The following is a 12,961-nucleotide window of genomic DNA, read 5'->3' as shown; positions in this document are numbered from 1 at the left end:
AGAAAACAGCACCATTTTTTTTCAAGTATAGTAAATGGACCTTTGTTGACAAATATGCAGAAGCAAACACCATTCAGTCCCACTAATTTGCTGTAGTATTAACAGTTGAATGTGAATTTATGAGTAGGCATAAAGCCCATCATGACATTGAAAGTATCAATTTGGGGATAAAGGAATCAATCATCTGTGGTCAATATTTTATACAGATATCACACAGTGTCACATTAGTAGAATCACAATTTATTTGGACAGAGTAATATCTTTGAATAAACAGGCATTCATTGTCTGAACACAGATGTTCATTAATCATTTGTACAGCGTGGTTCACCCGGTGGGATGCATGGCCATCCTTTACTCCTCGGCCTCTCTCCACTCTTGGGGCATGAGTTTCCCAACAGGTGACAAATTCCAGGTGATTCCAGTCTGAGTCACCACCTACACAACACAACAGTCCAGTGTTTTAAACCATAAGTCTCCATATTTTCTTCAAAGAACTTGTTATTGCCAAGAATTTAACTCCAAGGTTAATGTCAATGAGCCACAAACTCATTAATCTACAGCGTGTATATAAAACAAGGCTACTGATAGTGATAGCACTCTAATCAAGTTTATAAACACTTCCAAACATATTGTGACATTTTATCAAAGCAAAATAATTAATTTTAAAAATGATCAGATTTTTCACACCTATCAATAACCCTACTCAGTGACCCTTAAAATGGTTAGTGGGCAGATTCAGAGAAAAGTCTCCATGACAAAAGCCTTTGAGGTATATACTACATTCAGCATTCACTTTAGAACAGTTTAACCTGGAGTTGTGATCCTCCATTACCTACAATGTGATCAGGCAGTCAAGACCACTGTGTAAACAACTGTAAACATATAACAGAACATGAGTGTACTTACATATCCCCACACAGCCGTACAGAAGACAGCACCACCAACCAGGATGCCGTTGCCGTACTTTGCGTGGAAGTCTGGTACGACAGACGAACCATGCCTCACCTGCCTCGTGCCCTGACCTGGATGACAATAACATAATATTCAGGGTTATAACATTTATGTGACGCATTACAACTTTGCAGCCGTCCATTATTAATGTTAAACTGAGCTGAATGTAAATTAAATATAATATTCTCAGGTTGAATGAAGTATATCTATACACTAGAATTAGAGACTACATGGTGCTCGTCTGTGTGCATCACTGCATCACTTATCACCATAAAAGGCAGCATTCCCATTCAGGATATAGATGAGCACATTTCTGTCATCTGCCACAAACTTAACCAGCTGAAAAGATCTTATGTTTCCTGTACTAAATGTTTACTTGATATGCACAGAGTAAATACATTCTAAAGCTGGAGATGCTAATGGACAACATAATAACTACTGGGTACAACTAAAGTCTGCTCTTCCTTATTCTAAGCTCCGTGTCATTAAACAATCACTCCATGAACACTGACAATGACACCAATGTAACCTTGAGCTACACTTAAAATAAAACTTAACTTTCCATAGAGAACATTTAATGACTGATATTGTGAGAAATGCCACCACTTGAGTTCGGCTAATGCTAGCAATGCTAGCTGGCTATAGGGGGTTGTTGACGTTAGCACGTTGACCGCGGTCATGGAACAAAAATGGACGGTCACACTTGAAGTCAACCGAACTTCGAAAACAAACCTGGACTGAATCGATACGTTTTCAATAGAAATCTATTGCCTTACCGGTGATTCTGACCGCAGCTTTAGCAAACCGGAACATCTTGCTCTGCCTGGTGCGCTTTGATACCCTTGAAATCTGTTATGGCTGCCGCACGTAGTCACAGCGGAAGTGACGAAGTGCGCATGCGCGGCTTTAATCTAATACTGACGGAGTTCAGCGACATTGAAATGCTGTACATTGAAATAAACATAGAAATCGTATTATGTTTGCTTGTTTCTCTGTTGTAATAAATAATTTTAATTTGTCACGTTATTAAACACAGAACTCCATCAATCAAGGATCAAACTATCCAAAGAATAAAGAAAAATAACATCAAACACATGTTAGGACATTAACGTTGTTCAAAATGGTTTTGTCAGAGTTAAAATGGGCTGAATTATTGGATTGTGGGAAATGTACTTTTTGGTCAAAGCACACTTTTGACTTATTTATTCTAGACACTTAATATTTATGCTCTTGAGGGCCACATAAAATGTTGTGGCGGGCCAAATTTGGTCCCCGGGCCTTGAGTTTGACACTTGTGGTAGACGATCCAATACTGTATCGCTTTATGACGCTAGTATTTGATTATTACATCCCGCAAAGCAGTGATGTATTGTAATTTTCAGTGTTGGTGCGTTTGTTCGTCCGTGTATCAAATATCTTCACAACTGTTGAAGATTGAAAGATTAAATAAAAAGCACATTAATTTAATTTTTTATTGAAATTAAAATATTAAAATTGTAAATTAAAATTCGGACGGCAAAAGGGATGAAAATGAGACGATGACGTTGACCTTGAGAAAACTAGATCAAGGTCAAATGTCAACTTTTGTACATTTTTTTCACATATCTCAGGAACCGGATAAGATAGAAAGACGAAACAAAAGGCGTTATATTCTGGGAGGCAGGGGGATGAAAATTAGATCAACCTTGACAAACTAGGTCACGGTCCAATTTTTACTTTTTTAGGTACACATTTTTTATTTAACCTTTATTTATCCAGGAGAGTCCCATTGAGATTACAGATCTCTTTTGCAAGGGAGCCCTGGCCACATTCACGCTCACATGCATTTTAGGCTGACCAATTCACCTATGGTACATATTTTTGGAGGTGAGAGGAAGCTGGAAAACCCAGAGAGAACCCACGCAGACCAGGGGACAACATGTAAACTCTACACAGAAAAGTCCCCAGCTGGATTTGAACCCACGACCTTCTTGCTGTGAGGCGACAGTGCTAACCACTACACCACCGTGCCACATCTCGGAAACCTGATGATATAACCACAGAACAAAAAGCAACATTTTCAGGAAGCCAGAGGCACAAAAATGTGATGTCGTGGGATGTTGCAATCTCTGACTGCCTTGGTGATTACTGCATCTGACAGGACTAAGCCATTCACTTATGGAGGTGATCTGCATTCCCATCTGGATCCAAAATTGATGATTCTGCAGTTGCCTCAGTATATGTGAGCTTGTAATGGAGAGTATAATTCATGAAGTCCTCATCATTAACAACTCACCTCCTTTATTACTGTACATATTCACTTAGAAGTCTCAAAAGAGTTGAAGTCTTGTTTTTGAATTTTATTTTATTAAATCAAAATATTTTCACAATTATAATAGAATCAGAACGTTTGGTTTTTGTATGTACATATATGCTAAAAAGACTGAATTTGTTTTAACATTGTACAATCTCAAGTTGATTGTGGAAAATAAAGACAGTGTAAAGAGCAGATCAGATTTTTAGAAAAAGGAAGCCAATCTGTGAATACCACAAACCCTAAGCATTGAAGCATAAAGTGCATTTCACACCTTAAATAATGTTGAGTAATGGCTTAAAGCCAGACAGGATACACCTGATAGAGGTGACTCACCATCAGGTCAATGACAACGGTGAACCCCTTCCTCTCAGAGTGTATCCTTTAGTTTGGTTGAGTAGGTAAGGTTACTCACATCCATAATTCGAACAGACAACCAGACCCAGAATGAAAAAACTTTCTAATTTTATTTGAAATCAGTATTCCTGTCCAGTATTCTTAATATATTTTTTTTACTGAATTCTAAATGAAACCTCTTCCTGAGTTTATTTCTTTCAATGTGAGCCAAGCCAAACCTCAGAAAAAGCAATGCTTACAACCTGCAACACATCAGCAGTAAAAATAATAAAGTGAACCATTATAGTCTTGCAGGCAAATATATCTGAGGAACTAGAGAGGAGAACTGAACACTGCTGCTCTCCTTCTCTAGACTAATCTCAAACCCTCAGCATAACCAGCCGCTAACAGCTTCATAAAAATGTGGAATTTGTTTGATGTACAGTAAATGATGTAAACTCACACTAAACAGTTGAGAATTTCATAGTTTCATATTTTTATAGTTGATAATTTCATCCAAACACCTAAGATGGTGAACAGATAAATGGAACAGAGTCAGTATACAAAATCCAGGATAATATTGGTCTCAAAACCCTCACAGGCATCACAGTTACCCATAACATTAAGACATTCATCCATTCCTGTTGGTCATTTTTATTTTCTAGTCCGCCTTTTTATCTTTTCCTTCCTCGTCGTCTGTGTATTCTGTGGGTTCCTCTCCGGGTTTCAGGAGCTTGCCGATGTAGTCATACTTAACTGTGACAGGAATGCAAAACAAAGAAAGATTAATTACAGCTTTAATGTCAACAAATTCAGGCAGTGATTAAAGGACAAAGCAGCAATTTCCTAGAACAAACATCCAACTTCTCTCGTTTTATTCTTTATCAAGGAATCTCAATCTACTACAAACCCTAACCTCACCACACACCAACCCTGTCCTGTCTGTCAGTGATCATTATTAACACATGATGCAATGCGACTGGTGCGTGTGAGGAATCTGGGATCTGAACACAAATATTTGAGGAGTGAGTCTCGTGTCGTCTCTACTCACAGGTGAACTGAGCCTCCCACTCAGCAAGGCTCTCCCTCTGCATGGCGTTCAGGTCTGACAGGTCATCGTGTTCGTCCTTCAGGGCGTCCTTCTCCAGGCAGAATGTAGCCAGACCTCTGGATGCATCTTTTCCCGCGAACACTCCATACGGCCCGTCTGCAAGACAGCAAAGACACACAGCAGGCATGAGGTGGACGCCTGGAGAGAAGACTACTGACAACTGATCTATCTATAGGCTTATTTATAAAGCATTTTCTGGAGAGGAGATCCGAACATGGCTGGTTACTGTGTTCACACCTCCTCTCTATCTGAACACAGTAACCAGCTGTGTAGTATACACTTTTGGTGCAACTCACACACATGATCAGTGATGTATCCTAGGTTCAACCAGAATACATTGCTGATGATGTGTGTAAATTTCACCAAAAGTGTATACTACAACAAATACAGCATGTTCTTTTAGCCTTATTTTAAGATACGCATCCATATGTTGAAACAATATAAATATAAAAATATATAATTTATAAATATAAATAAACTGACAGACATTGATTTTTAAACAGGTGTGTGTAAGTGACATTGTTTTTGAAAAAGTATCAAATCAATCATCAGAAAAGTTGTGAATTTTTTTCTGTGTTCTATGAGTTGAAGTCGGATTACGAACCTCTGCCTGTGGACTAAAGGTAAATCTCTTTAATTAAACAAACAGAGTTTTGCACCAGTTTGCAGTTCACCAACAAAGGTTGCATGACAATAAGCTCATGATGGCCAGAGGTTACACATACCAGAGGTTACCATCTGAGATGATAGAAAACAGTGAGGTCTAACTCTGTGCCTGTATCCAGGTTACACAAATGGCAGAGTCCATCCCTTCAGAGAACTACAGATGAGGGTGGAGTGACAGGATTCAGCTAAACAACATCACCAGTTTAGTGTAGGGCTGACCTCCACACAGCAGTCATGGACAGTTTCTATCAGGTCAGTGAATGTTGTGTTTGTGTTATTTTGTCTTGGTCTGTACAGTAAAATCAGTATATTTGACTGTGTCAATCCTCAAAATTAAAATGATTGTAAAACATTTAAAGGGAATAATACTTTTCTCTGCAAACTTGCATTATAGTTTCGATAAGATGGGTAGAAACAAGAAAGGACATCCATTAGATCACCTGTAGCTGTGATGTCTAGCATTGCAAACTACTTTACAGCATTATTAGTTGGTATATTACTATAGCTGATGTTATTTAACCTATTACCTTGATTATCCATCATTTCTGAATATCTACTCTCTTATTTATTGTTGTTTATATCTATAAATTATCACTTTGCTGCTGTTTTCTGCTATTTTCTCCGGTAATAAAAAGCAAAGATCCTCCTGGCCCTGTTTAGGTAGTCATTAGATGACTTTACAGCTAACTTTGAGGAAGGGTCAGCATTAGAATGATTATGTTCTTATCTCACTTCATATACAAAATTGATAAAGCTTTGTTTTTTTAAATGTCGGCTTTAATGAGGGCCTCCGGGACGACTGCCGCTGTGTTCGGTGCGGTGGAGCTCACGCATCGCGCAGGCTTCTTGTGGCGTGACGCAGCCTGTCACATAGACGATCTCTGGCTTCAAGGCTGCAGCGCCGCTGTTATCAAACGTGATCCGAGTTGGGACATTCAACGGAGACATGACATCATATTTAATTTAAAAAAAAAAAAAAGCTAAAGAAAAACACCAATTGCATCGCTGGCGACCCTGTCAGTGAAATATTCAGCTTTAATAAACGCAAACATGTCACGCCAGCTGCTGTCAGTGACGTCACTCTGTCCCCTCGGGGGGCAGACAAAACCAGTTGAAACAGGTTAACCTCACCAGGCCCGTAGAACTTCTTCCCTCTGGTCACGTCGAACACTTTCCCGTTGACGGCCATGAGAATCCGCGGGTTCTGCACTCCATCGTAGGGCTTCAGGTCTGCGATGGTGAAATCTCTCTTTTTCAGTTTGGGGAGCGGCTTTTCCACCTCGCCGAGCTCCGCCGGTTTGTCTCCACGGAAGATTTTGTAGAGGAGGAACAGGCAGAGGCTGAGGAGCGTCAGGTTGAGGGGAGACGTGAAGATTTCCTGAAAAATCCCACCAGAAGTTGACTCGCTGTTTTCTGCTTCCGCCATGTTGAATTGTGTCTGGACGATGGGCGTGACGTGCGATCGAGCTCTAACCAATCACAGCCGCCGGCCCACCGGAAGTGACTAACACCAGCGGCTGGATGTTTTTGTATTACGTATTTGCAATTAACTAATTAATTATAATTTTTCAATCTGAGTTATGCGTCTGGAAAAAAAATATTGTAGATGCCAGTTGTTGTTTTTTACAGTTAATGTTTTCTTATGTGTTAAAATAACAAATTTAAAACTGTACTGCAATCATCCTAAGGCAGACATATGGGATATGTGCTTCACCGGACATGAATATTAATCACGCCACTGTCTTACTTCAGAAAGGTCAATAAACAAATTAAAAAAAACTTCCCTTTTCATAAAGGGAACTGATAGGCCTTTCTTACAAGAACTGAAGCAAACCAGCAAATTTTGTTTATTTTAATTTTAAAATTCATATTGTGTTTATCTTTGTTTTGTTTCAGATTTAATTGTTTATATGTTGTTTACATGTTGCTGTTAATAAAGGTTCAAATAAAAAAAACTGACAATAACAGACTTTGCGCATGCGCTGTTTACAAGCAAGGCTGACTTGGTGAACAGTGTGTACTATAAGTTTGAACACTTTCATGATGACTTAGCGACACTTGATTGGAGTGATTTTTTTTTCTTCAGTAATATTGATTGGAAGTAAGGTTTATCCTCACCACAAAAGTTCCGCCTGACGAATCAGGTAAAAGAAGTTTCATTCAGATTTTTTCCTGCAAAATATTTTCTTTAAAAAGTTAGAGCGGGGTGACATTGATCCTTTTGTGAAACACACCCTGGAATTTTCTCACATCAACTGTGGCCCTGTAGTTTCAACCTATTACCTGTTGAAGAATTAGAATAATTATCCAGTGGGGGGTGATGATAGTATAATCCCATATCACCCATTCGATAGCTGTGGTGATTTTATTACTGTATTAGTCTTTAATTTTAAAAGATAAAAAAGAAGAAAAATTAATTAGACGGTGCGTCCATGACCAAAACATCGACTGATGTTTATGAATATGTTTGTAGGCATGGATTTAATTGTAGTTATATTTTAAATATAACTCAACCATGAGCCTAAGTGGAACAAAAAGTCATCAGGTTTTTTACATTGACTTTTAAACCTGCTTCTAACATCTGTCTGTTAAATAAAATGCTGTTCTGTCATAACCGGTACTAATCACAGAATCAGGATCTTCTATAACGTCTGAGTCAGATCAAAACTGACGTCGTTCCTTTATTTTGTCACACTTCCGGTGAGTGTCGCATTGAATTGGTCACTTCCTTGTTCTGCGAGCAGAACGTCTCTTTAGTTCCTACCCAAACAAGCGAGCCTCAGATGGACATTTTGTCTCCTCAGATAAGGCAGCATCGGCTCCAGCCCGGGTTCCATCCAGCTACAGGGGCTCCACAAAACACTCAACCCCTGTCCGCAGGAAACGATGCCCGCCTCGGTCTTCACGCTGTTCAAAGTGACGGTTAGCGTGTAATTTCAGCCATTGCGCAACAGCGGGAGTGACGTTCCTAGCTAGCTGCTGCTTTCCAGTATTTAAACCGCGGCCGGTGAGGAGCGGTGCTGCCGGGGATGACGAGCCTTTTGACTCCGACGCAGGCCTGGTAGGAGCGAATGACGGTCCCGGAGAGGCTCTGGTTTGAACCGGATCAGATGTTGAGGCAGATTTGTTGAGTCAAGCTAGCTTCCAGGTGAGTTTTGAGTCATTCGGTGTGGTTGAACTTGATTAGCAGGGCAGGTCACGTTCGTCCCGGCGGGGTTCGTCCGAACGGGTCCGGTGTTTAGAGAAGGTTCCCGGGCAGGACGGTCACTGTGGTTCCGCTGGAGTTAAACTGGTAGAAAGGGTGACGATATCTGAGATTTTAATGTTCTACACCTTTATATTTACTTTAATACAGATATTAGTTTGTTAATGTTGAAATTACGCAATTAAATCTGTGGTTAATAATTTGTCATATCAGGGTTATTTAATAGTAAACACGCAGTTTCATAATAACCTTTTTTTTTTTAGTGCTCCTGACAAACTACTCTTTTGAGTTGTGTACTGGAAAGAATTCAATTCTGTTCCACAAGAAGAATAAATAATAAACGAATGTGGCTTCTGTCATGTTTTTATCTCTCATTAAACTGCCCAGAATTAGTCTTAAAGCTTCCTCCGGTGCTTTTCCCACCGTATGTACAGTATATGTAAAATATTGTTACTTTTGTAGGGAGTCCTTTGTTTTGCATACTTATCTGTATGCAATATATATCAAATTATATAAATGTAAATGATCACTCACTGAATTATGATTTGGTGAGACAGACAACTCAGCTACACGTTGACTTGCATCTCTCACCCACTTTCTGCTGCATCAAATTGAAATAAAATCTTCAGACAGTTCCTTGTGATTGCCTTCGTGACAGAAATTTCCACAATAGTCGCTGCATTTTTGGTTTCACTTCAACGATCATGATTAAAATCTGAAATAGTTGAAGAATTCAGAAGAGATGCTTCTCGATGATTGTAGAAGTAACTTCAACGATATAGTGTGGAAAAAAGCCAACGGCAATACGATACTAAGTATGAGGAAATGAAAATAAGTTTAGAGAAAGTTCCATTTTGACAGACACACACACACACTCACACACTTCACCTTTTTTAATACATTAATAATAGTTTTCAGTGTTACAGCGTCATTGGTAACAGTATTTGTTTTATGTTCCATCTCTCCCCAGCAAGCCTAACGTTTTGTGCAGCCCCCCCCCCCTATTGTCTGCTCTGGTCTCTGGGCCTCTACGCTGTCACCATGAGTGCGATTCGTGTGGACGCCAAAGTGGTGATGCTGGGGAAGGAGAGCGTGGGGAAGACCAGTCTGGTGGAGAGATATGTCCATCATCGCTTCCTGGTCGGCCCGTACCAGAATGTAAGTGTCACCACCCCCCCCCCTCAGCCTGGATGAAAGGCTTTATCTTTATATCTACCTTCACGGTCATAATGGCTAAAATCAGAGAACGTCTTAAAACATGTTTAAAACCTGACTTTGGTCCAGTAATATTTCACTCAGCTGTTTCAATGAGCTTCTGATGTCGTCTTGTGTGTGGATGATTTTCATCTTAAGTTATATGAAGTGATGCAGTGACCTTAGATGGTATTCAGGTCCCTTAACATGTTCAGTTTACTGTTAAATAGGTTTAGTGTCTTGTCTCACTGATAGAATGATAAAAATATTAATAAAACCAAAATGAAAAAATGTTTCTTGACTGGATGCTGTAACTTCCTTAGATCTGAGTCACCTTGAGGTTAATACACATCCCGCTGTAAAACAATCAGACTGTTATGAATTATTTACATATTTTAAATTGCGGTTCATTTGAATAAAAATCATCTGTGGAGACATTTTGATGTGTGCTTGATGTTCAGTGGGTTTTATTCTCTGTGCTTTTAATATTTCAAAGTTGAGAACTAAACTATAAAATGTTGCAGAAGATTTTTTCTTTCGTGTTTGACTACAGTTTACACCCGATTTTCAATGAAGATGCAAGTGAGAAACAAGTTAATTGAATGATCTGGCAGGAGCTTCATGATAATTTAGCACAGCACAATAAGCTTATTTAAGACACAAAAATAAAACATACAACACTTCATCACGCGTGTCTGTTTTCTCCTCCTGACAGACTATTGGTGCTGCTTTTGTTGCCAAAGCGATCCAGGTGGGAGACAAAGTCATCACCCTGGGAATATGGGTGAGTTCAGGCTCCCAGGTGAAATGTGGCCCCTGTTTGGACTGCGTGGGTTTCCAGCTGTAGTACGACAGGATGTGAAAGCATACCTTCATGCTGGCCCAACAACCAGTCGTCACGTCGGCTCAATCATCCTGTGAGGGCAGACAGCAGGATGTGGTTCAAATGAAGGAGATCTCAAGAGATTGCAGTACTTTCCCCACTATATGCACACTGTTGGCATTTGAGAAAATTAAAGGCTTTTAGGTGTGTCTTATACTGCGGAAAATACTGTAAAGTGAAACACGGTCAGACATCTAAATTCAGGAGATTCATGCTAACAATAGCATAGTATGATTTTGAGATTTTTACTTTGAAATGTGGTGAAATGCTCTCATGATGAATTTGGAGTCGGTGTTAAATAATAAATGAAGTAGCTTTTATCACACAGAAAAGAATTGAAGAAATGAGCAGTGATTGTATTTAATGTTAGAAAACAGGTCAGCGTGGGCTGAATCGGCATGTTAAGGTTAAATATGTTTACATCAGGAAACGTTCTTCATCATGTTGCATCTGCTGCTCAGGCTTTCTGTCCTCCATCTCACTCCTGTCTTCTCCGGTGGTTCAGGACACAGCGGGATCAGAGCGCTATGAGGCCATGAGTCGCATCTACTACCGAGGAGCCCGGGCCGCCATCGTCTGCTACGGTAAGAACAGGTCACGATCATCTCTCCACCTTGGATCAGTGCTTCGGCTGGAGGCTGGATTTAAACAGGACCTTCCACATACAGCAGCTGTGTGTCTCCAATAATCAGGGTTTCCGCAAATCTTTGTGTGACGTCGCTGAAATAATAATACCCTCGAGTCTTCATACGGCAGGGTGGCGGTGAACACCTTATGCAGACGACGTGGTTCTGTCGGTGGAGACTGATCGTTGTTGTTTTCTCATCTTCTAGATCTGACTGACAGCAGCAGCTTCCAGCGAGCTCGCTTCTGGGTGAAGGAGCTGCAGAACTGTGAGGAAGTAAGAGAGTAGCTCATTATTGATATGTGATGGAGGTGATTGTGCCCTTTTGTTGCCCTCCACTGCCCCCCATTACCCTCTGCTACCCTTCGTTTATCTCCATTCTTTGCTTTCCATTACCCTCTGTTGCCCTCTTTTACCTTCCATTCCCCTTTTTGCCCTCCATTACCCCCTGCTGACTTTAGTCCTGCTGTGTTTTGTCCTTCAGCACTGTAAGATCTACCTGTGTGGCACTAAGAACGACCTGCTGGAGGCCGACCGGAGCCTCCGTCAGGTCGACTACCACGACGCTCAGGACTTTGCTGATGGTGAGGCACACTGTTATAACCCCGCCTTTTATGACAGGTCAATAACTCTTATGACCCCGCCTCTAACTGGTCGATAATCGTTATTAAATCTATCCTCAATGTTTGTGTTTGATTTCAGAGATCGGGGCACAGCATTATGAGACCTCCAGTAAAACAGGAAGTAACGTGGGTGAGTCGCGTCGTCGTCATGTCTGGAAATCTTTAACCTGGACTCACTGCTATGTTTATCCTACGGGGGGGGGGTGTCGTCTTATGACCTAAGACGACATTGAAACATGCTGGTCTCCAGTGGCGTGAACGCCTGAGGCAGCTTCGTGCTACGTCTCAGATGAATGTTGCAGCAGCTTAAACTGTTATAATAATCAGTGCATTGATCAGACAATCAATGAAACAAACAGGATGTCAAAATGTGGAGTAAACTGAGACCAGCATGAGGTGACGGGTGGAGCGTGATGCAGACTGGTGTTGGTGGAGCACAGGCGGAGCGTGACCTGCGTATCAGGAATGTGAACGCACCCTTAATGCTGGGGATGAGTTGACGGCTGCTGTTCTCTGCTCCTCAGATGGATTGTTCCAGAAGGTTGCTGAAGATTACAGCAGCAGTGCCTTACAGTTCATGTCAGGTGAGTGTTTGCTTCGCCTTAGACATGGGGGGGTGACGGGAGAAGCCCATCCAGGTGGAACAGGAACAGTTCTTCTACACGGTTCAAGTAAAACCACTTCAGAGCTGGTTTTTAACGTCCGGCTCGTTCTCCTGTTATCGAATGTCTGAGACGGTTTCCTTCAACTTTCTACAAAGTTCTGTTCTGAAGTTTTTCGTTATTCCAGCAGAGGAACCGGGGGTCGATCTGGACCAGAAGAAGGAATCATACCTCTACTCCTGTTGTCATAACAACTGATGCTGAACAACAGGAAGGCAGACGGGCCCCCCGTGGGAGTAAACCCTGGATGTACCGGACGGGAGAGAGAGAGAGGACTCTGGAACTGGGATCCAAGAAAAGCACCGTTTATACCTAGTTAGATATTTTTTCTTTTGTGCCATCGAGGACCGACAGACTTTATAAAGGAAGAACTTCCTGTGTTTGCGGGTGGGGGAGGGATTCAGACGGCCGT

The 12,961-nt window shown here is 40.9% G+C and overlaps 3 protein-coding genes across 5 annotated transcripts; 1 reads left to right on the top strand and 2 right to left on the bottom strand.

The window, feature by feature from the left end:
* Nucleotides 1-219: 219 nt before the first annotated feature.
* Nucleotides 220-1,833, bottom strand: cox7b (cytochrome c oxidase subunit 7B). Its single transcript, XM_068331733.1, has 3 exons — nt 1,728-1,833; nt 907-1,022; nt 220-435 (listed from the first exon to the last, which is right to left on the bottom strand). Exons 1-3 carry the CDS (start codon nt 1,762-1,764, stop codon nt 352-354), a joined length of 237 nt encoding a protein of 78 aa, XP_068187834.1. The 5' UTR covers nt 1,765-1,833; the 3' UTR covers nt 220-351.
* A 1,444-nt stretch (nt 1,834-3,277) lies between these two features.
* pgrmc1 (progesterone receptor membrane component 1) lies at nt 3,278-6,817 on the bottom strand. Its single transcript, XM_068331246.1, has 3 exons — nt 6,489-6,817; nt 4,632-4,787; nt 3,278-4,336 (listed from the first exon to the last, which is right to left on the bottom strand). The coding sequence occupies exons 1-3, from the start codon at nt 6,781-6,783 to the stop codon at nt 4,242-4,244; spliced, it is 546 nt and encodes a 181-aa protein (XP_068187347.1). The 5' UTR covers nt 6,784-6,817; the 3' UTR covers nt 3,278-4,241.
* A 665-nt stretch (nt 6,818-7,482) lies between these two features.
* Nucleotides 7,483-12,822, top strand: rab24 (RAB24, member RAS oncogene family). Of its 3 annotated transcripts, XM_068330491.1 has the most exons (10): nt 7,483-7,501; nt 8,162-8,505; nt 9,533-9,720; nt 10,472-10,540; nt 11,145-11,223; nt 11,473-11,540; nt 11,749-11,848; nt 11,967-12,017; nt 12,412-12,471; nt 12,677-12,822. In XM_068330491.1, the coding sequence occupies exons 3-10, from the start codon at nt 9,604-9,606 to the stop codon at nt 12,745-12,747; spliced, it is 615 nt and encodes a 204-aa protein (XP_068186592.1). In that variant the 5' UTR covers nt 7,483-7,501; nt 8,162-8,505; nt 9,533-9,603; the 3' UTR covers nt 12,748-12,822. The 3 variants fall into 3 exon arrangements, with proteins under 3 accessions (XP_068186592.1, XP_068186593.1, XP_068186591.1); XM_068330492.1 differs by lacking the exon at nt 7,483-7,501 and having other exon boundaries at nt 8,112-8,505; nt 12,680-12,822; XM_068330490.1 differs by lacking the exon at nt 7,483-7,501 and having other exon boundaries at nt 8,112-8,505.
* Nucleotides 12,823-12,961: the final 139 nt, after the last annotated feature.

The sequence above is a fragment of the Antennarius striatus genome, chromosome 13, assembly GCF_040054535.1.
Source record: "Antennarius striatus isolate MH-2024 chromosome 13, ASM4005453v1, whole genome shotgun sequence".
Lineage (NCBI taxonomy): Eukaryota > Metazoa > Chordata > Actinopteri > Lophiiformes > Antennariidae > Antennarius > Antennarius striatus.
This window is presented reverse-complemented; position numbering and strand designations above follow the sequence as displayed.